The sequence below is a fragment of the Harpia harpyja genome, chromosome 15, assembly GCF_026419915.1.
Source record: "Harpia harpyja isolate bHarHar1 chromosome 15, bHarHar1 primary haplotype, whole genome shotgun sequence".
NCBI lineage: Eukaryota > Metazoa > Chordata > Aves > Accipitriformes > Accipitridae > Harpia > Harpia harpyja.
This window is the reverse complement of record NC_068954.1, coordinates 20737424-20763208: the sequence shown is the minus strand read 5'-3', so window position 1 is coordinate 20763208 and position 25785 is coordinate 20737424. Positions and strand designations below refer to the sequence as shown.

The 25785-nt window shown below is 37.9% G+C and overlaps 1 protein-coding gene across 17 annotated transcripts in view; it reads right to left on the bottom strand.

Moving 5' to 3' along the window:
- Positions 1–25785, bottom strand: part of MYT1L (myelin transcription factor 1 like) — a 315937-nt gene that overhangs the window by 85646 nt on the left and 204506 nt on the right. For 14 of the 17 annotated variants that reach the window (XM_052809716.1, XM_052809720.1, XM_052809717.1 and 11 more), the window contains one exon: positions 19964–20337. In XM_052809716.1, coding sequence (XP_052665676.1) covers positions 19964–20337 — 374 coding nt within the window. The remainder of the gene's footprint in view (positions 1–19963; positions 20338–25785) is intronic. The other 3 variants (XM_052809721.1, XM_052809728.1, XM_052809726.1) reach the window with 1 other exon arrangement.

Below are 25785 nucleotides of genomic sequence, written 5' to 3'. Positions count from 1 at the left end.
GGAAGATAGAAGCAATTATACGCACAATGTAATTTTAAGTGAATACGCTAGCCCAAATTATATGGTCATACATGTATGATAGGGCTGTTATCTACTGACCTGTGTATTGTAACATAATGGTGCAGAGTTACCACATTTTACTTAGCTTTGTTTTAGTAACCGTTGAATAATAGAGGGACAACTTAATAAGATGGAGCCAATGTGAGGCCCTGAGGGTGAGATTCATCTCACCTAACTTTAGACATGAGCAAGGCAGGCATCTATACCTGAGTAAGCTATTCAGTGTTCCCGTCCTCAGTCAGTAAGAGAAGCAGACACTTTAAGGATACAGTCCACCTGATCTGGTTAAGGTATCTGCTTGAGAATAAAATTAATAACTACTAGACATGCCTGTTTCTCTTCATTGACAACAAAGGGACTCAGACTAGATGCCTACCTTAAAGATATCCATATTTGGTCAGATGAATATCATCCAGAGAGCATTTTCTGATATCTCATGTTCACTCAGAAGTTATGTCATTCTTAGACCCATTCTTAAAACACATATACATTCATCATTATTTACTAATGAACACCTCATAAATTATGTTTTGATAATCGGCTACTCAAGCAATATTTAAGTGTTTTGCATCACAACTGGAAAAGAAAGTTCCTAAATCTGTCATTACATTGACGTGTTAGGCCAGTTTTTCAGCTGGTGCAAATTGAAAGAAACCAGTAGAGCTAGGACAATTAACACCTGCTCAAGAGCTAGTCCATCAAATTCTGATAGCATCTTTTCAGCTCTGATGTATTTTCAACAGTGGTACACCTAAATACGGAGCATTTTCTAAAGTGTGACTTTTATGGTTTGGGTTAAACCAACCAAAGCAGGAAATTTCAGGTAGTAGGTGGCTTGTACACTAACATTTTGATGATAGGAGATCATTTTTGATAAAAATAATTTTTAGTTAGTGGACAAGATAATAAATCAGAGTTTTAAATACAAAGCTCAACAGCACAATAATTAATATTTCAGCCACAAGATAGTATTCCTTCTACACAGTGGTTAGGGATCCTGGGATGATAGTAGGCTGTAGTTAAGCAGCAGAACTGGTAGATGACTAGGCTACGTCTAGGGGAAAAAAAATGTTCTATTGCTAAAGTATTATATAATATATATAATCTACTTGAATACAGTGGGAAGATAATTAATAGGGAAGGATGTGTGGTATTTTTACATGACAAGATATTCCAAGTCAATAGTGGGTTGCCTATTTATCATCAAAGGTGGTTTTATTTTAGTTACTGTTGTTCTCAAGGTAATCATAATTCATATTTACGTTTCAGTCCCTCAAAAATTAAGTATATCAGAGTATCAGATTTTCAGTGTAAAAGTAAGGGATGCCACTTAACACTTCCTATTTGAAAAATTTCCATCTTGAATGACTGCATAGAAGTAGGCAGTTAAGGATTACTGGATAATTAGTTTGTGCTATTTCACAAGCAGAAGTTTTAATACACTAACAATAATTTTCTAAAGTGAAATGTACAAAAAAATCCCACATTAACTTAAATATTAAGGATAAAACCTGATGCCAAGAAGACTGTTCAGTAGAAACTGCTGCTTTTGTGGGGTGCTTCTTGTAACTATGTCTGATGGGCAGTCAGATGTAGCAGAAGGAACATCAAAGTAAGTAATTAAAGAAGCAGAGAGCTATAGCTCCAAAATTGCCAGTGCCTTCAACTTTAGGATGAGATATCTACAAACACTGGTGAAATCAGTCCAAATCTAGCTCTAACAGGATACTGAAATAAAAAGTAGGGAAAAAACATGTTTTCTCAAGCCATCCAGAGAACTCTTCAGGTACGCAGTGACTATTCCAGGCCAACTTTTGAAATTTGAGAAGTTTCAGGGTTTGTTTTTTAATAAAGGGGTTTTGTGTTTGTTTGTACAAGAATAAGAGTCATGTAAATAATCACCAATGGGAGGAATATGTTATACTTTGCCTCCACAACAGTGAAAAATCAAAATATGAATCACATAGTGTATGAGTGAAGACATATAAATTCCTTTTGAGTAGGTAAAGCTGGGTAAAAGCTGTAACTGTAATATTTTATTCTGTTTGTTTGGTTATACCCTTTTGAGTTCTCCTGCCTCTTCAATCCTAAAAAAGAGAAGAAAAAAAGGTGGTGGAAGAGAAGAAAGTGTAAAGCATGAATCCCAAATAAGAGAGGCAGGAAAACAAAATATTTAACCAAGTTTCATTCCTCCTCTTTTAATTTTTGTCCTTTTGTTCTACCTGCTTCCTTTAACAACTGTTTTGCTCATGTTTCTTATCTCCATGCAGCAATTAATTTTAATGAAAAGAATATTTATGTATACTATGTCATCTTCTCAATAACAGTCTGTTGGATGCTGAACCTGCTCCAGCAAAGCACTTGTGTCACCTGTTTATTAAACTGAAATTTTAAGTACTGAATTAGTTTGTGAATTAGTTAAGGGTCTTCTGGAAAGTATGTTAGCCTAGCAGCTCTACGTGAACCTATGTGCCTTTTCTTTGATTCAGCTCTGTAAAATCTAATCATGCTTTCATTTCACATTTCTACAATTCCTAAGATTTAACCTTTAACTCAGTAACTACCTTGACACTATGCTGTTTAATGGCTGTTTGATAAATGACTGCAAAACATGTAGGACTAAAACACCTACTCTGCCCCCTACATAAGTTTTGTAACCACTGACCCAAACAGCAGTTTTTTATTTGGTGAAGAGGCTGAGTTTGTCTCAAAAAGACACAAGTTAGCCAGTTTACGTGAAGAGTGCACGAAGTTATCATATATCCTTTTTCTGTTAGCTTTAGGGTTGCATAGACAAGGAATATGCAACACAGTTTAAAAAGAATATCAGATTATTTTAGCCCTCATCTGCACAATACTATGACAATTTAGGTATTCTTGATCGCAAAATTTGTTCTTTTTAACTCCCAGCAGATGTAACAAATGACAGGAGGGAAATTATAGTGAAGAGTACGTGGAATAGCTATAAAGAGCTGGAAGCCTTTAGCCATCTCAACAGAAGTGCACTCTTGTATTGCACTAAAAAAAGTGAATAATTTGATTTCTTATTGCACCTTTCATCCAAGGATCTCAAAGCACTTTACAAACATTATTTTAAAAAGCCTCACAACACCCCTGTGAGGTAGGTATTTTAACCCCATTTTACAGATGGGAAATTGAGACACAGAGAAGTTGAGTGACTCTTTCCATGTCATAGCAGGAGTCACTGGAGAATAAGGACTACAGCCTCTACGTCCTTGATTGTTTCCTCCCTTTGTTCCTATTACAACCATATTTAAACAATTTTTTGGCAGAAGAAATGGCTTGCTGTTTTTAGTGTAGGGAGTCATGCAAAACAGCACCTTCTTTTTGAAAAGGAAAATATACAGCATTTAGTTTGAGAGATTCTGCAGAGAGAGGCAATGATACTTCAGTAATAGCAGCTACATTCCTACCAAAGGCCAAAGACTTCAGAAACAAGACTTTCTAAATCTGTGGTCCGTGTATCAAATTACTCACTTTCTCCCAAGCACGGGAAAACATGATGGCTAACAAGCTGAACCTGTATGTGGTCATACAGGCTTTCTGCCCAGGCAGATGGTTTCATTATCCAGGCAGCATTACCTGTTTTAAAACGCTTCACTGCTCTTGCTACTGCCACTTGTCAATTCCTAAGTGCTACTACATCACCATTTTTCTCCCTCTAAGCTGTAAAGTGAGGTACATGCATACACCTCCACGTTACAATCTATGATAGGTGGCCTATGAGGAATATTTAGCAAGACATGAATCCCAAATCTTAGAAAGTTACAGCATCGTATGGGGCAGGGGGCTGTCTGTACATTGCCTTCTCCTCTGGGAAAATCTTATGAGTAAGGAAACTGAAGAGGTGGAAAACTTAGCGAGCCCTCAACAACTGCTCCACTCCCCACTGAAGAAATAGAGAACACGTATAACTCTCCGAGGGCCTAAGCAAGGTCTCTAGAAGCCTGAACACTTCTGTTGACATGGGATTCGCATCAGAGCCCAAGCCTTTGAATCTGCCTATTTGAGGGACGCACTGAACACTGAAGTTGACCATGTGCAATTCTTTCTTCATCTCTGCAAAAGTTCCTGAAGTTCTTTTACACTGTAAGTACTTTAGGTAAAGACCCAAGCAATTTGTTTTTACAGCAGTTGATTCCTTTATGGACCTAATATTACCTAATGAAAGTCAAAAGAAAAAGATAACTGTTCACTTATTTACTTGATGCACTCTAATTATTCCATTATATCTAATTTTTTTTCACTCCTCCCCCTCAGCCTGCTACACCTACTTATAATAGTTATAATACTGGGATTTACTGTTTAGACTCTCCTACAATAATTATAGTATTCAACTAATAATCAAGGCTTAAAGTAAAATAAATGAAGAGTAGAAGTCATTAAGCATGGCAAGGAAGGTCTGAGCTAAAGAACACAGCACATCACAGTAGGATTCAGTATTATAAAGTATGAGCGAGGACCACAGAGCAAGCCCATACAGACTTTTAAATACTGTACATAATTTGTTGTCTTACTCTGTCTTTTCTTCCTTTATTTTTCTTTCCTGTTACATTTTGATCTTTTCATTTTCTATGGATTCCACTTTTTATCTGGTTTTGCTCACTGGAAAATTAAGTACTACTTTTTTTTTCCCTCTAAGGACTAAAAGGGATCCTCACAGATCTGAATTTGTTTCCTCTTGTAGAGTGATTACTGACATATAAAAGCATTCCTTGGTTTTTTTTTTCTTTTTGCTATTAAAATACATTTAAAATAGAAACAATGAATATTAATAAATTATTTTGGCATAGCAGCATTTTTTAAGATTTAGTTTTCTGTACAGATCAGTGTATTCTCATAAAAATGCACAGGTGTTTGTATACAATCAGTGCCCTGAAATACTCTTTTTTCCTTGCTTATGCCATTCTTACAACCTGTTATTATGCCTCCGCCTATGTCAGACCTGCATGATTAGCATCCTGATTTACAAATATTCACATAAAGTATTGGTAGAATATAGATATTCTTACTTAGGTTATTCCTATTAATATCACAGAATCAGGCAGGAATTTAGATTAAAAGAGAGAGCATCAGATAATCCAGATGAATGGGGATGCAACGTATTTTTTAAAAAGAGGTTATCTGTTACTCAGTCATGTTTTCCCACCCTAAGTCCCTATGAGCTACCTGTACCAGTACAGTTTTGGAAAAGGATCTGAAGATATGTGACAGCTCCTCTGGCAAGATCATGACTGTGATAATTTTGCTTCAAATGACAGACTGCAACAGCTCCTTAAAAATTATCTAGGTTCTGACTCAAGCCAATATGCTCCATTTAAGATTTTGTCTTTTCACCACAAGGTGCTGCTGGCCTTTCTTTGATCTTAAGGCATCTCATGTGCCATCTATGTTGCACTGGTGCCATGGAACCATGGAGGAGCTGAGGTTGGAAGATACCTCTGGAGGCTATCTGGTCCAACCCTTGCTCAAAAAAGGGGCCAGCTTAGAGCAGATTCTCCGGGCCCTGTCCTGTCAGTCCAGTTCTGAATATCTTCCAGGATGGAGATACCACAGCATCTCTGGGAAATCTGTTCCAGTTTGACCACCCTCATTGTGAAAACTTCCTTCCTTATTTCTAAATGGAATTTCTTTTGTTACAGCTTGTGTCTGTTGCCTCTTATTCTGTCACTGCACACCTTCATTTTCTCTCTACCCTCCACATAAGTACCAGAAGACAAGCTTAAGATCTCCCCTCAGCCTTCTCCTCCTCAGGTGAACAAACTCCTTTTTCTCAATCTCTCATTGTACATCATGTACTCCAGCTCTTTAATCATCTTGGTTTTTCACCACTGGACTCCAGTATTTCAAGGCTTTCTTTTACTGATGAGCCCAAAACTGGATCTAGTCTCCACAAATAATAGTCTAAGTAAGTGCTGAATAAGGGGGAATAATCACTTCCCGCAGCCTTCTGGTTACAATCTCCAGTCTTTTCATCCTGACAACCAAACATTATTTCCAAAAAGTCAAGAGGTAATGAATATGCTGGGGATTATTTTTTTTTTCCACCACAAAGAGAGCAGAAAATACTTTTTGGTTATCTACAGGCATCCCTTTAAGTAGATAAAGTCCCTGGTTGGTATGAAGCCTGCTTGTTTGGTTTGCAGTATCTGCAATATTTGGTATGAAGGCATATGTTTAGGTTTGAGAAAGAACTTGCTGAGAATATCTGTGATCAGAAGTGGATATGCTGGGTTTGCAAGGGCAGTACAATTCAGCCAGTCATTCCCATCTGGTCCATGCTGCTTTGAGAATCAGGTTCAGGCAGCCCTTAACTGTTTTAACCTGACTTCTGTTTGGGCAGATAATGAGACGGCTGTAGCTGATGACTGGTACTCATTTCATCCTACTTTTTCTCCTCAGGAAGTCTATATGAGGGAGGGGAGATATTCTGTCTCATAGCCTTATAATGACTCAGTGGAGTATGGCAGTTTCTTGCTTTCTCTGAGGTTTCCACAGCTCAGCAGGGCAGCAGGCAATGAGGAAGCCAAAGCTATTCTCCAGATACTGAGGTACAGCAGGGAGACAGCAGGGGAGCAGAGAACCAGCTGCACCGATGCGAGAACACCCACTCAGACAGCTCCTGATATGGAGCTCCTCATGGGGCTTCTCCAAAGGCTGCTTAGGAGACAGTGATCCCTACCTATACCCCTCCCCATGATCCTCCATGCTTTGCAAAGGATGTAGCCTGAACAACACATTTTCAGTTCGTAACTAATGTTTTCTTTCTCACATACAGATCTCTGAGAAAGACAGGTTGGAAACTGTTACTATAGGGATACATAATCTCTTTTCACTGGTTTTGTTTCAGTTCAGATCTCTGACTCAATGCAGATGTCCACATTGAACACGTCTCCATATGAACTAGATACGTAGACCCCATTTGTAGGCAATGGGCAAAAACATGCATCCTGGGACATGATTTATGTATCTAAAGTAGATTGGCTGATTTATTCCCTAAAAGTGACTACTTCTCTTGATCTGTTCCAAATTAAATTGATGGGATGAATCCTATCCCAATTGCTTTTACTCAAACTTTCAAATTGCTCCTTGCTGAACTTCAGCAATATCTTTATTATGACACAGTAGGAATTGCAGGGAGGAAGGAACGAAGGCGCTTCCCAAAAGGAGCTATCTTTAGGTTGCGGACAAAGTTATATAGGGAAAGGTTGGTGTGGATGGGGTAGTATGGATGCTTTGGATAGGATAGATGCTTGTGATTGCATGGAGAGAGTTGTATCTTACTGGATGAGTTTGATCTCCATTATAAGTTTAATTACTTATTTTTAGTTGTGTTTGATTATCAAAGGAAGCCTGTTTGTGCTTTGATAATAATCTGACCTGACTGGCAGAGGGGACAGAGGCACAGATCACCAGTGTTTTAGAGGATGAGAGAACTGCTAAATATAGTATTGTTGAAATTTCTTCTTCCTGTCTCTCTTTCTAACCCCTCAATGAGTTCAGTGCCAAGAGATCTAGAAGGACAAAGACTTCTGCGTGCATGAGTGCCAGACTTTACTTCATCTGAAATGTAAAGCTTTTCGTTAGGGGGTTTGTTCCTTTTTTCCTTATCCCCTCACCCAGCTTCTTCATCTACATTTCCCTCATTCCCCATCTTTTCATGACAGGGAAGGCTGAATAATACTCCACAGAGTAAGGACAAAGCAAATACAAAGGGTGCTTTGCCTTTGGTTACAGCCATTCTAGTATAAACTAATCAGGGACAGAACACCAGACCAAGCAGTGGCATGTGATTATCCATACTGCTATACTCTTAGTGAAGCCCTGGCATGATTTTGACTTGAGTGACTTCTTAGCATCCTTCCAGCAATGGCCAGACACAGTGCAGAGATGCTGGTTAGGGACCATTCCCAAAAAGGAGTTTGAATGTGATGATGCTGTTTTGGAAGGTAAAAGCTTAGTTGTATGCACTCAAGTCATGCGACTGTTGAAATCAGCATTAAATGGGTGGACTATGGTCTGCTTTATTCACTCATATAGATGTAGTTTTTGATTACAATTATTGAAGAGACAGAAAACAAGGCAGAAGAATCTGTAAGTTGGGATGAATGGAAAGCACAGTTAACTGTAGCTTCAGAAGGAACAAGTAAGGCAAATGGGAACCTATTGTTTTAACCGTGCTACTCCACTCAGTCAAGAACACATATACAGCGGACCTCAAAAAACAGAAAATGGTGACTCAATGGTGCAGCTAGCTCTCAGCTAGCTACAAAGAGTCTTTGTTATCTTCTGTTTATTTGCCATCTGTATTACACGTACAGATGGCCTATGAGATTGGAAATGTCTAAGAAGCAGATTAGAGTATCAGAGACCTGTCAAATGCAGAAAACGTGTGCGATGGTAGCAGATCTAAAAAACGTTTTCAGTCACTAATGCATCTGCAAAGATATTTCCAGTGAAGCTGTTCCAACTACCTGTCCACCTAAAGAACACACGGTGCCACCATTTTAGAAATTGTCAACTCCTCCTTTCTATGAGGGATTTCCCACTGCTTTTCAGATCTGCACTGGAGTATCTGTCCTGATGATGAAAGCTTGTATCTCATAAAAGGAAAACTTTTGCTGGACAAATGTAACCACCTACATATTTACATATATTTCTATATATTTCCAACTGAAGATATACCTGCCAGCTATGATGGCAGTGGCTTTGTAGCCAGCCTCACAGTACCTAAATTGACTACAGCGGCACAGTCTCAATGCATGATATCTCTGCTGAAACTCTTCCTCCAACTGGCCTCACAGAAACAACAAACTATGAAGTGGATCAATCAGGCAGTAACCACAATAGCCAGTTTTCCAAAATACATGCACACTCACATGTAGATACAGAGATAATCTTTCTTACACTGTACAAAACTAAAACCTGAGTCTGAGTCTGGTCTCAGGATGGTTCAGCTCAGAACTTGTTTTGCTGGAGTTCACTGGTGAAAGTAATGTACATGAGATAAAGTCAATACCTCTACTTCTGCCTGAAATTATTTTTGTTTTTATTTTTTTCTTCAAGTATTCATCAGGTGATTCATACTCACATCACCCTAACATATTGTTCACTTTCAATTTTACTTTGTATGATTATTTTTAGGCTCTTGTCTCATTAACTTAAATTTCTGCACACTGAAGTATCTGAGCTACTAAAAAGCCAATGGAATTAACCTATACAACATGAACTTTTCCCCTCTGTCCCTTTGTATCTGGTGCTGTATTACATTTTATGATTTCAGAATGAACTTATTAAATGGAACTGCATCAAATCCATTCCTAAAACTCAGATAAACTGTGTACATTATTTCCACACTGCCTATCTTCTCAATGATGTGCAATTTCTGGATTTCAAGCAAAAAACACAGTTGCCAAAGGACAGTTATTCTTGCTTTTATGAATACACTGCTATTACTTTTAGTTATGCATTTTTAAATAGTTAGTAATTTTGGTTCATCGCTCTTTGTATCTTTTGCACAGATCAAGTCAAGTTTAATAATCCTGGTTTTCCATATTATAAAAACTCTCAGGGAGTCTACACTTACTGGTTGGGTTTTTAAAAGTGCTCTGCATCTGTCTAGTTCTGATTCTACTAATGACAATGATATAAAATTCCATCAGTATGGTATAAAGACACAGTAAGTTACATCACATTACGAACTGTAGGAAAATGGTTACATACTAGGGAGGGGAGAATATAACAACAGAAAAGAAGTGTACTGTGCTGCATTGCCTGTGGTCTGGGTATTTCGTCTAGCCCTGATCCTGATCAGCTGTACTATAAAATTACCCTTCTTTCTTAAAGCCTTTTTATTGTTATTTTAAAGATTCTGCATAATGTAGATTCTAGACTGCAGCTTTCATGACTTTGTCATTTCCTGCTGTCCCGGAAGGAATCCTAACAGCATATTTCACTTGCTTTCTGCAGTACCCCCATGCTGACCTCCTAATCATTTCTTTATGTCTTTCTGCGTTCTTTTTTTTCCTGCATAAGTCCTGTACTCCCTTTTACACTTGGAACTTATTCTTTCCACTTCTGTGTCAGAAGACCCTCCAGCCATTGAATCGAATTTGTTCTTAAACTCATACTTATCTTTAACGGACATTTCAACATGAATCACTTAAAAAAAAAAATCTTGCGAATAGCAGCAGCAATTTCTACATCACTTTCAGATTGGACTTCTCCTGTGGCATGTTGTATAGAAAGGAACAGCCATATTTCTATTTCTCTTGGTGATACAACTACACCTATGTTCACTTGTGGCTTAAACCTGGAAGACATCTTCACTCTAACACTGATCAACTGTTTAAAGCTCTGCTTCCATGTGTACCAAAACAGCTCCAGCCTTAAGTAGCTCTCCACCTGTCTGCCATTCAAGCCTTGAAGGATTCTAGACACTGGGTGTTTTCATACATAAGTTCCCAGAAAGACCCAATCCAATAGGTATGCTCTAATACACACCTGAAAGGAAAAGGCTTCCCATAAAGTGTTGCTTTGACTGCCTTGCTATAATTTGTAGCCAAGGGAAGAACTGCCTGTTTCCTCCTTCATTTCCCCTGCTCACCCCCACCTACCCATCTCCCAGGCAAAATACATTGTTTAGTAGGTCACTTGGTAAAGAATTGGAAGACTAAGAGTAAAAGCTCTCCCAGTTTGAGTGGATTCAATACCACATCTCCCCAAAAAGTTTGCTAGTCACCACAATAAAAGCTAGACTGGACGCAAGCTCCACTAGGAAGCAGAAAACACAAGAGTAGTTTAAGACCTGTACATTTTTTTTTTCCCATGTTATTTGTGTCATGCAAAAATATACTGTCTTTATTGTACGTATTATACAAGGGGACTTGCCTAAAAGAAAGAAATGTAGTGTCTGATCCCTGCTCCCAGGACTGATTTTTAACCTAATACTAGGCAGTCAATTCAAAAGATGGTGAGAGTGTCCTTGGAGCAAAGACAGGAACCCAGCATGTACCGCTTTCCCAGAAGAATGACCACCTTTGGTCTACTGCAGTTCTTGGAATTTTTTTTCTAGGGTGTGACAGAGCTTTAGCAGAATGTGTAAGAGCACTGCTTATGCAAAGCAGTCTGTGGTCTAGCTTCTAACCTTCTGTGTTAGGAAAGAAGAAAATGTGGCACTGAACTCCTCCATCACCTCTCACACTAAACTCAGGTACCTGAGCTACAGGTAGGGGCAGAATTTCCATTTCATTCTACTCTGAAACATTTCTCTCACTCCATCAAATGTAGGAGGATCCTTGACTGCCAAGAAGGATTCCAGTTTCTATTCACTTAAAAGTTGCCCTTTCTGGCTGTATTTTCAGAGAAGGACATCCATGGACTGCTCTCATTAGAAAAAAACCACACTCTAATATAAACATTAGTATACCTTTCGTAAGTCCGGCTCCAGCCCTATTCCTAACAGTCTGGTAATAATTATCTGTCGTTCTGTATTTCCACTGTTACTTTTTAAAATATATTTTGTGCTTAATGATCTGAGGGCAAAGTTTTACTCAATGTATTGCAATAGAAAAAGAAACAATTTTTAACTTTCCGTTGGATGCCAGCCTTTAAAGTTGAACGATGTTTTAACTATTGCAGATGATAAAAAGACAGTCTTCTATAAAAACTTCAGTCCAGTGCTTTACAGGGTGTCCAACAAAGTGTTTAGCAGATGCATCTTCTTTATATAGAACTTCTGTAAGAAGTTGAGGCAGTTCATGAAACAATAGATTTGATACACTAGAAACCAGAAGAAAAGCAGTTGCATAACATGCCTTAAAAGTGTATATGATAAGTAAGCTTTGGAAATGTATATGCTTTGGAAAATGTAAAGATCTAACCCTAGCCTGACATGGGCCTGAGCAGCTTTGCAAACACTCCTGTGTTAGGTGACTGGAAGTACTCATGCCACACAGACCTTTCTCTTGTTACCGTCAGTAATCAGTAATCCATGTCTACAGAGTACAAGGAAGAAAATGCCTGCTTGCTTTGTTTGTTTTATAATTGTAAATTGAGCTTTTCTGTGGCATTCCTTCAGTGTCACAGCAATACTATTACTTACTCTTCCTATTAATAGTATAGCCTGCAAAATTAAGCTTTTGGGATGACAGAACTATCTGGTGATCTCACCTAGTAAACGCCCGTTAAATCTTGAGCTGTCAATCCTGTTAACTGGCAGAACTTTCTCTTACAAAGCCACCGCAAATTTTTGCAAAGCAGTAATCTTTACTGCATAGAGCATATAATATCTGCCATGGATTCCTTGGAAAAAAACCATTAAAAAAACCAAGTGTGGTGTTATAGATACTTGACATGCTTAATGTTAGTGACTGACTATTTTCAGTACTTTCTGCATGAAGCCTTTATGTGCCAAATAATTCTGAGGATTTCAACAACAGTGACCAAAACCAGCTTGAGTCCATAACCACATCAGTGGCCTTTCCTAATTTAACATCCTTTACCAAACTCCTTGAGGTAGTTTCTTTCCTAGCATTAGTCCTTTCTGTCTTCTGCTAAATGACTTGGCCTTCCTTGCTGTCCAGCTCGCTAACTGTAGCTCCCACAGTCTGCTCTCAAAAAAAGGTCTATCTGTAACATACATTAATTCACAGAAGGGAAAGTATCTCTTATGGTATAAAAGGACTATGTCATATGTGATAAAGGTGACAAAAGAACAAAACTGAATTGTTCTGAAACCTGTAAAATGAGGAAGAAATGCTTCCATAATAAAAAGTATTTAGGATTACGTACGTATGTTCATTATACATCAATGCTTTTGTCTGAAAAGAATGCTTTCTTAGTGTTGTTGTTTATATATTTCAGTTAAACAAAATTTCTGTGACTTGAGGCATTTGCCAGAACTGCAGATTTGATTCATGAGAATAGATATGGATCAGATGAAATGATCAATCCAGTCTGGAATTTTATTTCATTTATTATCTCCTGGAGGAACTGTAATAGTGGAAAATTAACTCCTACAGCTACCAAATAAGGTTCTCTACTTTTCAGGGTGAAAAGCTGCCATTTGTGTTCACTCTTTTAGGACAAATATTGTAAGCCCAGTGGGAACTGTGAATGAATAGGGTGATCAAAATTCGTCCTTAGAGCTGCACCTTAAACAGAAGAGGAAAAATAGGAACTTCTAACACTGACCAAGCAAAACTTATTTTTAAGAATCATTACTTCTGTAGCATCAAGAAGGATTCATACAGAGTCCGTGGTCACCATGTAAGCTGCAGTACAGTGTGGACAATGCAACCTCTGAAGTAGCACTGTGAAGGGCAAAGGAATTCAAAGAGAGAACATGAAGAGTTTGGTTTTGAACAACCTGTGAATATGTTTCCAAAAGTGCCATATCCTAGATGTGAGACTGAGATTTTCTACAACATTAGGTCACTATGTTTGCAAATATCAATGCAAAGAGCTGCTGTATAATTGAGTTCACTATTGGTTCTTTAAAGCACTATAACACATAAGCAACCAGCTTCTTGGCACAGTTGTGCCAAAACCAGGAGATCGTTGGTAATGAGCAGGCTACAGAGAGTCTGAGTGAGATTAGGAATACAGTTCTAAGGCTACAGCACTTTCGCTCTGAATTTCTTCTCCAATCCATCTTATTCCAGAAAGAATTAATTTTACTATATGATCTTGCCAGACAAAAAATGAAAGAGACAAAATCAAGGATACACTCAGCAATTATCTGCAGACAGAAGGATGCAATGGAAATACAGAAAAGGCAACCTCTACACAGCCTCTTCTTGAGGATTGCAATCTGCGAGAATCCAAAGCAGCACTGCTGAGATATATGGTTCCTTTCCAGACCTACCGCTCTGGCAAGACTAGAGAAAGGTTCGGTCACACAGAAGCCCTGAAACAATTTGACATTACAATGGGCCCGACATCTCATGTTCAGCTAACACTGAAGGAAAGGGTTAGTGAATTAAAAATACAAGCAAGCAACCCCATGCCATGTAAAATAGATTCAGAATGAAGCAGCATTAAAATCAGATGTGGTGCTGAATGTGTTCCATGATGCTCTTACTAAGGCCTTCAGTTCAGATCCTGAATTCCTTAAGCATCCCAATGTCCTCTACAGAATTTCTGCTTATGTCAATAAAAGTTGTGTATGGCAGAGATCTATAATCTGTCTCATCAAAGGTGAATAATTTATTTACACTGCATAAAGCTATAATTGAATTATTTGCTCTTGAAGGATCAGACATTTCACATCATCATTTAAGGCCTTTTATTTGAAGAAAAGGAGCTAAATACGCAAACCTCTATATCAGAAGGATACTTAAGTACATTCCTAACTTCAAACATGGAAGTTAAAGTGAAGAGGGCTACTAACTGCTTGAAGTTACACGTAAGTTTCTAGACACAGCGTGGAAAGTTTACTGAGCTTCTGAGTTAAACATTCACATAGAAGGAAATCTTTTAAAATAGTTCTTCGAGGGGAGGAAAAGTTAGGTATGACACGTGCAACACCACCTCATGTAAATGTAACTCTACTGACATAAAGTTATTATTGATTTGTCCTGATGTAAACAAGCTCAGTATCAGGCCCAATCTCACTTCAGAGAATTAAAAAATAATGTTTAAATAATGCTCTTAACAAATTACACTGTCTATGAGCAGCAAACAGTAAACACCTTGAACATGGAACACAGCAGCAAGCAAAAGTTTACTAAACACCACAGTCGTGTTTAAGCAATCCACCAACCAACCAACCACAAACACAGAACAACTGCAATAAATAGATCTGAACTTTTTCCACAAGAACTAGAAGTATCCAGAGGGTATTTACTGGCTCGCTGTTTCCCCACCCTACTCCACAACTTTGAGGTTTCCAGCCCTGAACTAACTGTTCCAAATCTTTGAATTGCATTATTTCCAACAAAAATTTTCAGAGAAAATGTTTAGTCTGAATGTCTCTATATGAAATAATACAAACAGCTACACAGCAGAACGTGTTTTAATCCATGCTTGCATCTTCAATGCAGAAAGAAGGTATCAATAAAAGTTCTTATGCTGTGGTTTGACCCAACCACTCCCAGGCTTGAGCACTTTGTAACTAGACCAGAAAGGCAACTTTAACTTCTTATCCAGAGGAAACCAATGCAATGGCCAGGATAGATGTCTTCCAGCTGCAACTCTCTTTATTTTTTTCTGTTCTTCAGAATGTTATTGGTGAGATACCCTAAGCATGGTGTATCTTCTTTTATGAAGGTCGTGAAATAAAACAGCAATAAAGTTTATCAGCAAAGGGTTAAGATCTGTTTCACCTTGTGAAACTGTCAGGTATTTATTTAGTCTTCTTTGGCCCTGGAAAATGCACTTCTTTCCATGTACGTTTTCCTAAGCAGTGAAATTATGCTTTCTGGCCTCTTAATTTAAAGCTATAATTTTCTTCTATTAGGCATTTTGCCTGTGAGGTACATGTGAGTCTAGCTCTCTGCTCTGATTAATACTGAACACCTACTGTGTTCACCAAATAGATGACCACTTTCCTGCTAATAGTTTAAACAAATGAATGTGATTAGTGGTCAGCAGGCTGGACAGGCGACCTTGCTAATACAGATATGTCATCTTAATTTTATCAAGATGCAGAGTGTCTCCAGCGGCAAGCACAGCTGGAAAGCTGTGTCCTACCACAGTTTCCTCAGCACATGTGCTTCTTTCATCTTTAGACTGGTGTTTGTGTCTCCTCTTGCTTAGAGGACATAAGTGCTTCAGAAGCAATCTGATGAGGGGATCAGGAAGACAGTGGAGGGCACTATCAATCTTAATAGAGCTAATAGGTGGATTTTAAATTGTGACAGCCTATGTGTCTGTGTCAAGTTCATGCAAGTGAAGGAAAAAACCCAAACATATTACCAGATTTTTAAAAACAATCCTACAATTTAAAGAAATGTGAAAACAGGTAGAACATCTGTCTCTCCATCCATGTGCTAGCTTTTATTTATTTAAAAAAACTGTATTATGTCTCCTTTGAATATATACTGCTATCTATGTTTTACAGCTATTTTTGCAGTATATTCCACACGAAAAATTAGGTGCAGAACGACATATTGGTATATTGTATATGCCAGCTACCTTGAGTTTAATAGAAAATGTAAGGGAGTATCTAAAAGATTTATACATCCTAATAAATCACCTCTTGGGAAACTGCAATAGTTTTTGTAGCATCATCTGTGTAATGGATTTGATTGATGTATCAAATTTCCTTAGGTCTAGAATCAGCCTGACTCCTCCCGCCCCTGGCAGATTAAGAAATACCTAGAGTACAAGCCATCTTGAACGTCTTCATGTGATATGGGCTAAATGGTGCCTTGGAACATCTGTTCCAGGAGCTCCTCCAACAGAGATTTCTTTCTATAATCGAAAAGCTTTGTGAAACAATCTTTGGGACCCAACTACCTGAAGCGAGCTCTTCTCAGGAGAAAGTATTTCAGTTTGCCTTGCAAATCAAATGCACCCTTCAGATTTCAATGCAAAGGTCCTTGGCAGTTGCCATCACAGAGAAGGGGCACTCCAAAAGCAGCCTTTTCTGTTACTCCTTCCCATTTGTACTGCAATTTACAGGTTAGGTTATTGTAACACAGGTCATCTACCTGCTCTTTCTTTCTGGGTTATAAGGGAAATTGGAAATATTCATCTTTCCTTTAGTAGTGGTGCTGAACATAAGAGCTTCCCAAGTCTATCCACAGATAGATGGAGAGATATCTGTTCTTCAAAGAGATTCAGTACATTTAATGGAAATTTAAAGAGGATATGCCGGCCACTGCTGGAGAATTTTAAGCATTAGTTTTGGATCAACAGATTGCATACAGAAATACGAGCACGGAATTTGGGAATCATTTAAAAAAAGTTTAGTGTGTTTTTCTTTTTATTTTAAATTGGTATTTTGAGATTTTTAAGAGTGTTTCTTTAGGATACATCTGTATTTTCCAAGTCCTTTAGTTTATCAATGATGAGGCTAGAAAGATGTGATTACAAGAAGGCCGAGATGTTTTCAGTGAATGTCCAAGTATTTTCAGTAAGAACTGTATATTTATATTACCTGTATATTATCTGTATCCTCTGAGAATTCCATCCACAATTCACTTTCTTTTAACAAAAAGTACAGGCAATGAGATGACAGTGAGGTACCTGAGCTTCCCGGGATTTACCCTTTTCTAACAGAACACTGAATTTGATCAAAGAAACAGTAAAATACCTTACCTTCCTCCTCTCTTCCCTTCCTCCCACCAATTGCTGCCTCTGTAGTCCTATACTTGCTGATGGAATTCTTCTATCACCGACACTTAAGATTTTAACTATATGTCCACCTAGACTATAGTTACTTATGGAAATTTTCTGAACTGCTCTAATCTACAGCACAAGTGACAGAAACTTGGGGGATAGGAACACTAAGCAGACTTCCTGCTAAGGTGACTTAAAAGGTTGATGGTTTACTACGATATCTACATTGTAGTGAGCAGCGAGTGATTGAGACAACTAAATTCAGGGCTGACAGACCTAATTTTCTCATATAGTCAATAGATAAAGTCAAGTACCATATTCAGACCTTGTAGTTTTAGAACCCCTAACTTTGCATTTTGTTCCCCTGGAAAATCAACAGTCCAAATTCCATCAGAGCTGCTTATGTTATGAGCAGAAGAAAGTGAAACATCAGGATCCCTATCAAAATCAATAGAAAATAAACTGTCTAAAAAATCTGATTTATTGATTAGCTTCTAGACCTCACCAAGAACAAACTGTTATCACTCTCCACTCCTTGGTGTAGACATAAGGAACTCCATACCACCTTCCTCACTGATTGCTAGTAACTCTAACTTGTAAATCAGCTGGGCTCTCACTGGGTTTGTTGCATAGTGATTACTATGTTGATTCTCAATAGATCATGAAATACTTTTCTTATAAAATTCTATTATCACTGTTCCCATTTTATGAGTATTTTTTCTTAATGACTAGTATTTGACATAGAACATACATATATTTATTAATGTACATATGTATTATTACTGGAATAGCATGGGATCCTAAGAAAAACATGACCTATGTAAGTTTAAATTCCATGTAATATGCAGAGCAGCTAATACAGGTACCTCTGTAAAATTTTTGCAGTTCTTAACCACAGCCTACTATATATGGAAGGAAAGCAGTCAAAAAGCAATGTCAGCCTCTGTAGATTGATTAGGACCGCTAACTGCTTGTATAACTGCGTTGGAATAAGTAAACCACTGTGTTTCATTATGATAGTAAAAGTAAACTGAGTATCAAGCCTGCTGGCTTGCCAGAAGCAATTTTCTTGAGCTCTTGAGTTTTGCTTAGGTTTTTTTTCCTTTTATCATTTTTGATAGTGTAGATTCAAAGTTTTTGATGTCAGCTGAAATCACAGCAGCAGTTGCACCATAACCTAGGCACCAACAAACTAAGTCACCATTATCTCTTAAATAAACTGCTAGACATCCTGCACTTGCCCACCAGGATAGCAATAGCAGTTGCACATCAGCCTCATCTAACACAGCTTCTCTTCTAGGTTCTGAAACAGCAGAGTTCCCTGCAAAAGCAAATGGCTTCCCTGTTGCATCAAACTCATCTAACTTTTAAGATTGGCCATATATGCTCTACCAATTTTGTTGGCAAATTTAAGCAATTGAGGAAATGCTACAGATTCAGATATCTGAGAAAATGCTTATAGTCACCCAGCTGGCCACCATCTTGCCCAAATGGAAAGAATACGTCCAAAGTCTTTCTATAAGATTTAAGATCTGACCTTACAGAATGCTGAAACAAAAGTCATACAACTTTCGTACCTGGTTCCTAAGAGGAATCCAACTGAGGAGTGCTGAAAGCTTTTCTTATATTTTTATTGGTTAGAAAGGTGAATCTACCCAACCAAAAACGTGTTCCCTGGAAATGGGAACAAAATACTTTTTAGATAGCTCATTAATTTTTGCATGATTCTTTCATTTCACCCCAGTGCATTATGTTGTCTGTCATCAGCATATGGACTCCTGAGTAAACGGACACTGATTACATATTTTGAAAATACTGGTTATATAGAGTCCAATATCCCAAAAAAGAGAAAGGTGAATAGGTTAATCACATTGCTACTACATTCATTTGGTTACTACCAGTGACCTGTATGTCTAAATGGCATTTATGCCATGGTATGATAATGAAAATACATGAATTTTAGAAGGACTTTATCTATGTAAACCTCTCACCGTATTTTTAATAGAATCAACTAAAGTACACAGCATTCAAGTCTCAAAGAACCAAAGTATAGTATAATAGTTCATTCTGAATAGTTTCTTGGGAAAGGGGGAAGCATGGGGCAAAATTTTCAAAGGGAAGAGGCCCATTTTTGCTCACAAAAATTATCTGCAAACTTGTGACAGCATTTATGTGGGCAACCACTGACATTATATAAGCAGATCCAGCAAATACACTTGCAAATGATCAGTACAGGCACCCAGCTGTAGCTGATGCTTTGCTTGTACCTTCGTGAATATTCTCCTGGTAACTGCATGCATTAATCCACTACTAGGATTACATTATATGCAAGCATTTTTAGCACAAATACACCTCCACCCTCCTTGTTTGAAATGTGAGTGCTGGTGTATTAAAAAATATTTGGAAGACAGACTTACTAAAATAAATGTTAAGAGGACACAGTGGGGTATATTTTCAGTGTGGAGCAGAGAGATTTAACTGCATGACTTCTATTAGCTTTAATGAGAACTGCACAGCTAAATCCTCACACACCACACTAGAAGATTAACCCAGAAAACACACATTGTTTACTTTTTACTAATACTCTGATTATTACCACGTTCTTCCTCCTCCTCCTCTTCTTCCTCCTCCTCTTCTTCCTCCTCCTCTTCATCCTCCACATCTTCACCTTCCTCTTCATCCTCCTCTTCTTCCTCTTCAATCTCCTCTTCTTCTTCTCGATCTATCTCCTCATCATCCTCCTCCTCGTCACCTTGCTCCTCATTATCATCGGAATATTCCTCCTCTTCTTCATCCTCTTCCTCTTCTTCCTCTTCCTTTTCATCCATCTCCTCTGTTCCATCAGTTTCATAGCACTCATCTACCGAAGAGTTGTCTGCTTTAACCACAAAGGGTTTTCTTTTGGGGGCTGGTTCTTGGGGTTGCTTATCTTGTGTTTTTCTTTTTTTTGCCAAAGGACAGCCATAAACACTGTGCAAAAATAAAAGATGCAAGTTATTACACTACCCTGCAGATTTCTGTAGGTCAGATTGTATAACTCATATCATTTAGTCATATATTCTAATTCTACACCATGATTAGTTGCTGTTCGCAAAATGCATGTTTTCAAACTAAAATACTGCTTAGGCAATAATGACCAAGGGGGAGGACACTTACAAAACCTGTGAAATTGCAAACAACTATTATTTGTCTGAAAGCGTCACACGTACATGCCAGCATTAACAGTTCCAGAACTGATACAAATATGTGTTTTTCCTTCTCGTTCTTTTCTCTATTCTGCACGTTACAGTCTTTTCTAAGGCAGATGAATATAGTTAAAAAAACAGCACTCTTATCCTACCTAGCTATCAGTACAACAATCAGGAATAAAGCAATGCTTCATAATTTTGTAATATTCAGTAAGGTTTTGATGGTGTACAATTAAGATATGTTTCTATGCTATTTAAATAATGAAAATACAAACACATTCTTAACACTGTTGTTTGTTGTTATAAGTGATGAATTTCTCTTAAATTCTCCACTACTATGCTCCATTATATGCTACAATGCTGGATAAATGGGAAAGCAAGCTCCCCAACACAACCAAAACCAACAGTTTTCATGGCCAGTGTTGGAAGTGTTCTCACATTGGAAAAAAATCAAACAATAAACAAAATCATAAAATCATAGAATGGTTTGGGTTGGAAACGACCTTAAAGATCACCTAGTTCCAACCCCCCTGCCATGGGCAGGGACACCTTCCACTAGACCAGGTTGCTCAAAGCCCCATCCAACCTGGCCTTGAACACTTCCAGGGATGGGGCAGCCACAGCCTCTCTGGGCAACCTGTTCCAGTGCCTCACCACCCTCACAGGGAAGAACTTCTGCCTTACATCTAATCTAAATCTACCCTCTTTCAGTTCAAAACTGTTGTTTTAAACTGTTGTTTAATTTTTGTATTTGGCATCTAAGTACAATTGCATGACTTTTTAGATACAAATTATCGGTCAAAGGTAGAAAGAAATTGTCATTGCCATTTTTGGTCATCTTTTATCTTTTTTTTATGGCCTTATGCTTTTCTACACAACATTATATAAAGTTTGTGAGAATCTAAGACATCACTTGGGATTCGGGCCCCCCTGGAAAGTGCATAACTGGGAATGGAAATCAACGTCAGTTAGCTGCCTGATCGGCTTTGATGCTTTTATAAATCTCATTAAATAACTATTTGCAACTCAGCCATTCAAGTAAAGTTGTGAATTTGACTTTAGTTTTTCACTTTATTTATCTCTTCTCAGTGCCTTTGCTCATAGAATTAAAATTGAGGACACATCAGCAACTAACAGAAACAAACATTTGTATATTTTAAGGGTTGGGTCCAGCACTAAGGACTTGGGAATATGTCACTTTTCCAAGAAAATCAGTTGTGTTAGTTAACCCTGACTCAGCTTTTGTAAACTCTTTCGTGATTAGTTTGTACCAGTTTCTCCACAATCCTGAATTTGGTTTTGTTTGTGCTTGGATTTATACTTTGTAAAGCTACCATTGCATGGGTTTTTCTTACAAAACCTTTAAAATACTGGCTTGCACTGGCTTGCTTCTGCTCTTCAACTATATACATCATATAGGTTATATATACCTCATGTACTACAGACTTCATAGTCCGAGAGAGTTAAAAAAAAATCCATGTCTTTCAGAAACCTGGGAAACAGGCCACCAGACCTGGAGCCTACTGTTTAGCTGCCCTATTTTCTTCTTTTTCTTTCTTAACCTGTTCCGCTCTCATCCTTTGTTTCATTAATTTTTCAGATTCTGCCTCCAGGACACTTTTTCCTGTTTCTGGCATGTTCCCTGTGGTCTCTCCAGTGAGCACACTGAGGGGAAGGCAGCGCCGGCTTCTCAGCAGCCTCTGCCACCAACTTCCCCCCCCGACCACATATGGAGACAACAGTCTCTCCCACTGACCTCTTGCTCCTCGTATATTTGTGAAATCTGTTATTGTTCGTCTTTATAGCATCTGCAATTTTCTCTCCATTTCCCATTTTGGCTTCTGTGATCATCCCCTTATTTGCTTATTTTTCAGACTTGTTTATCCCTGCTCAAAGCAATGACCCCATTGATTTATCTGTCTTGCATGCCTTTATCCGTTCTTTTATTGCTCACTGTATTTCCCTGGTCAGCTGTGTTTGTCTTATTTTCCCCTCACGCTTCAGCTCTCTTGGCTTTCAGCGGAATATATATTTGGGCTTCCTGAAACACACTTTTGAATATTCCACACTGCTTTGCTGTGTGTCTCAGTCATCTCTGGTTTTCAGAATCTGTCATGAATAATTCTTGTGGAAAGAACATTGTCGAATTTCATAGTGATAAGCTCCAAGAGGACATATAGACATTAATAATTGAAGAAATTGAAGAAATAATATATGAATTTTTACTCCTTAGTTAGAAGATGATTTATGGTATTTTTTTTTAACTCTCACACAATTTTTCTCCATTAAAAAACATACGATGCTACTCACTGATACATTCAGTAGGACCCGTCTTCAGGAAATATGTATTTCTTTCCCAGAGTTCTACTTCTTGATTTTTAATATATTTTATTGCTAATTTTATATAATTTTCAGCATAATTAGTACAGTTATTCCTAAGCTATAACAAACGTATCTCCTTAAATACACGTAGTATAAGACCAGAGAAATACAAGGGATTTTCTAAATCAGATTACTGATTAATATTCTCCCATCCATCATATGCCAACTCACACATGAAAGGTGGGACACGAAACCTATGTCTGGAGGACACTCTCCTCTTAGAGTGTCTTATTTCCCTACATGAATTAGAAAGGGAGCTTATGTGACTAAAAAAGGTGCAGTCAACTTTAAATACCTAGAGTGATTCCTATCTGCCATGTTTACCAGTTTTCTTTCTTCATGTGTATCTCTTTTCTATTGAATCTATTATTTCAGAAGCCTCGTGCTATAAGATCCAAGTCAAGAAACATAAGATCATGGCAATATTATGCCCTAAATCTGAATAATATTTTTTCTTGGAGGATTGTTATCTTTTTTTTTTTCTTTTTTTCTCATTAATACTTTGAAAATTCTTACAAAATGTTTTTTCAATCTAAACAGTGTCCCCTGCAACAGTGCTCTCATTTTTTCTTTTTGCCTGTGAGAATTTAATTTAACATAAACCAAAACATTTGGTAGGTAACAGAATCTAAAAATTTACTATATAGACACCTAGAGAGGTTATCAAAAACACTTAATGAAGCACTTGAGCATCTGAAGTGGCACTGAGGTAGAATTTTATCATATACAGTTGAGGATAGCAAATTAGGAAGAGTCTGCTTGGATGCAAACTTCTGCTTAAGGCTTCAGGCATAAAGTTCCCAAGGCATTTACACTTGTCCCACTGGATACCGTAAGTATTATTTTTGATTTGGACTAGATAACTTCCAAGTCCGTATTTCCAGATGAAGACTTTTAGGGTATTGAGAAAACAGGCATTTTTCAGGTAAGTCCTGTAACAAATCCAATCTTCAAAGAACGTGCAAACCTAATTAATTTGCATAACACCACATCCTATTAAATCACTCTCAAAGCAGTGACTACTTTTAGCTTTAAAGGGCTGACACTATCAACTTACAGCAGTTAACCAGAAAATAAGTATTTGGATTCCACCAAACCCTACAGCGTGAACTCCCTGCACTCCAGGAGAATGCCCTTCCCAGCAGACTATGCACTATTATGAGGAAGAGCTGGTAGCACTCTCGTTGAAGGTGGACCATTGAATTGATAGGAATGAAAGAATCATCACAAATTCAGAAAAAGAGATTGACTCCAGCCTAGCGATTTGCCTACTCAATTGTAAGAATAAACTCCTTCAGCTGAGGATGATTTTCCATTCATATTTAAATGACTGCTTAAAGCATGCCAAATTACTACAGGAATGAGCAGCAAACCCAGTGGACAGTGATAACTGTGAGGCAGCAGTCAAACTTCTTTGTGGGAAACTATTTTTGCTCTCTAAGCCACACCGGTCAGGAATCTTTTCTACCCCACAAAAGTCCCGCGTAATGCCTGCGTACTGTCCGGGAATACGGGAGGCATTGAGTCAAACCTTCCCAGGCTGTGAAAGGTAAAGAACTTTGCTGAGTATTCTAATCACTAAGCTATAGAAGAGAACATGGGAAAAGCAACAAGTCAAAGTTCAAGAAGGACATGGAGTTTTTTGAGTTTTTATTTCAGAGAGATGACTAATTGCAGCTTAGAAGATAGAGCTAGGACACACTGGTTTTGGTGCTTCCAACCAGCTGGACTAAAATTCTGCTTGCACCCTGCCTGCTATGACTGCCAGTCTAGAAGACTGACTTACCCAAATCTGCTTTCCAGCAGCCTGCTGGCAACTGAGCCAGAGTCTTGAATACTGTTCCAGAATTAGGCATGCTTCTAGCAACCATTGCACTGCCAAGCACCATAGCATCTAAGGCCACTTACAGAACGACTGCCCTCACCCCTCTCTTCTCAGTTGGAGTTAGGCACTAATCCAGAGTCACTGCTTTGGAAAACCTGTGTTCCCATCCACGTTTTACATGCTTAAATATTTTTGTAAAAGTGGGCCCAAATTACTATGTTTTTATCTATTGAAACTACAATTAAAAGTAACAAACACCTTTTAAAATACAACGAACTCATCTCTACAGTTCTGCTGTATTTCAGATTTTCCCACGAGCTTCTGCTTCTGGTTCAATAAATCAGATTATTGTAAGCAGGAAGTGCTTTCATGTGTGCAGTGTCAAAACACACCATCTTTACTTCACTTATTTGCACTGAATAGAAGTTTGTTGACTTTTCAGACTAGGTATGTATACAATCGTATTTCAGTTCAGTGAAAACTGTTAATTTACCTGAACAGGTACAAGCTTGACTCATAGGAATGAGTGAAATGGAGAGCATTCTATCCCTTTTTTCCTTCTGGTGTTTCAAATATTTGTGTACTACATTATGGAACAGTAAGGGAAATTACAAAAGTGCCCAGAAGCACGCTGGATCTCAAAAGGTAAAGGTAGAAGATGTGGTATTTTCTTCACAGAGCTTTAAAAGCCAACTCGATCCTTTTGCACTTCAGAGCCTTTTTAAACACATGAATACCCACAAACATACCGCAGATCTACTCATGTGTATAGCATTATTTAACTAAATAAGCCCTAAAGAAAAATTAGTGTCTTCAAAAAACAGCATTGCAAAAGGAGTTAGGAGTAACCAATAACATGGGAATAGAATGATGTGCCAGAAGTAAATGATGGAGGTCAAAACTTAAGTATTATTTTTTTAGAAATTCAAATATTGAAATATGTATTTTTACACAAAATAAAGCAGACTAGCTTTGATGTAGTCAATACAGTCCCAGTAACTTAAGTCAAAGTGAGGATCTTTT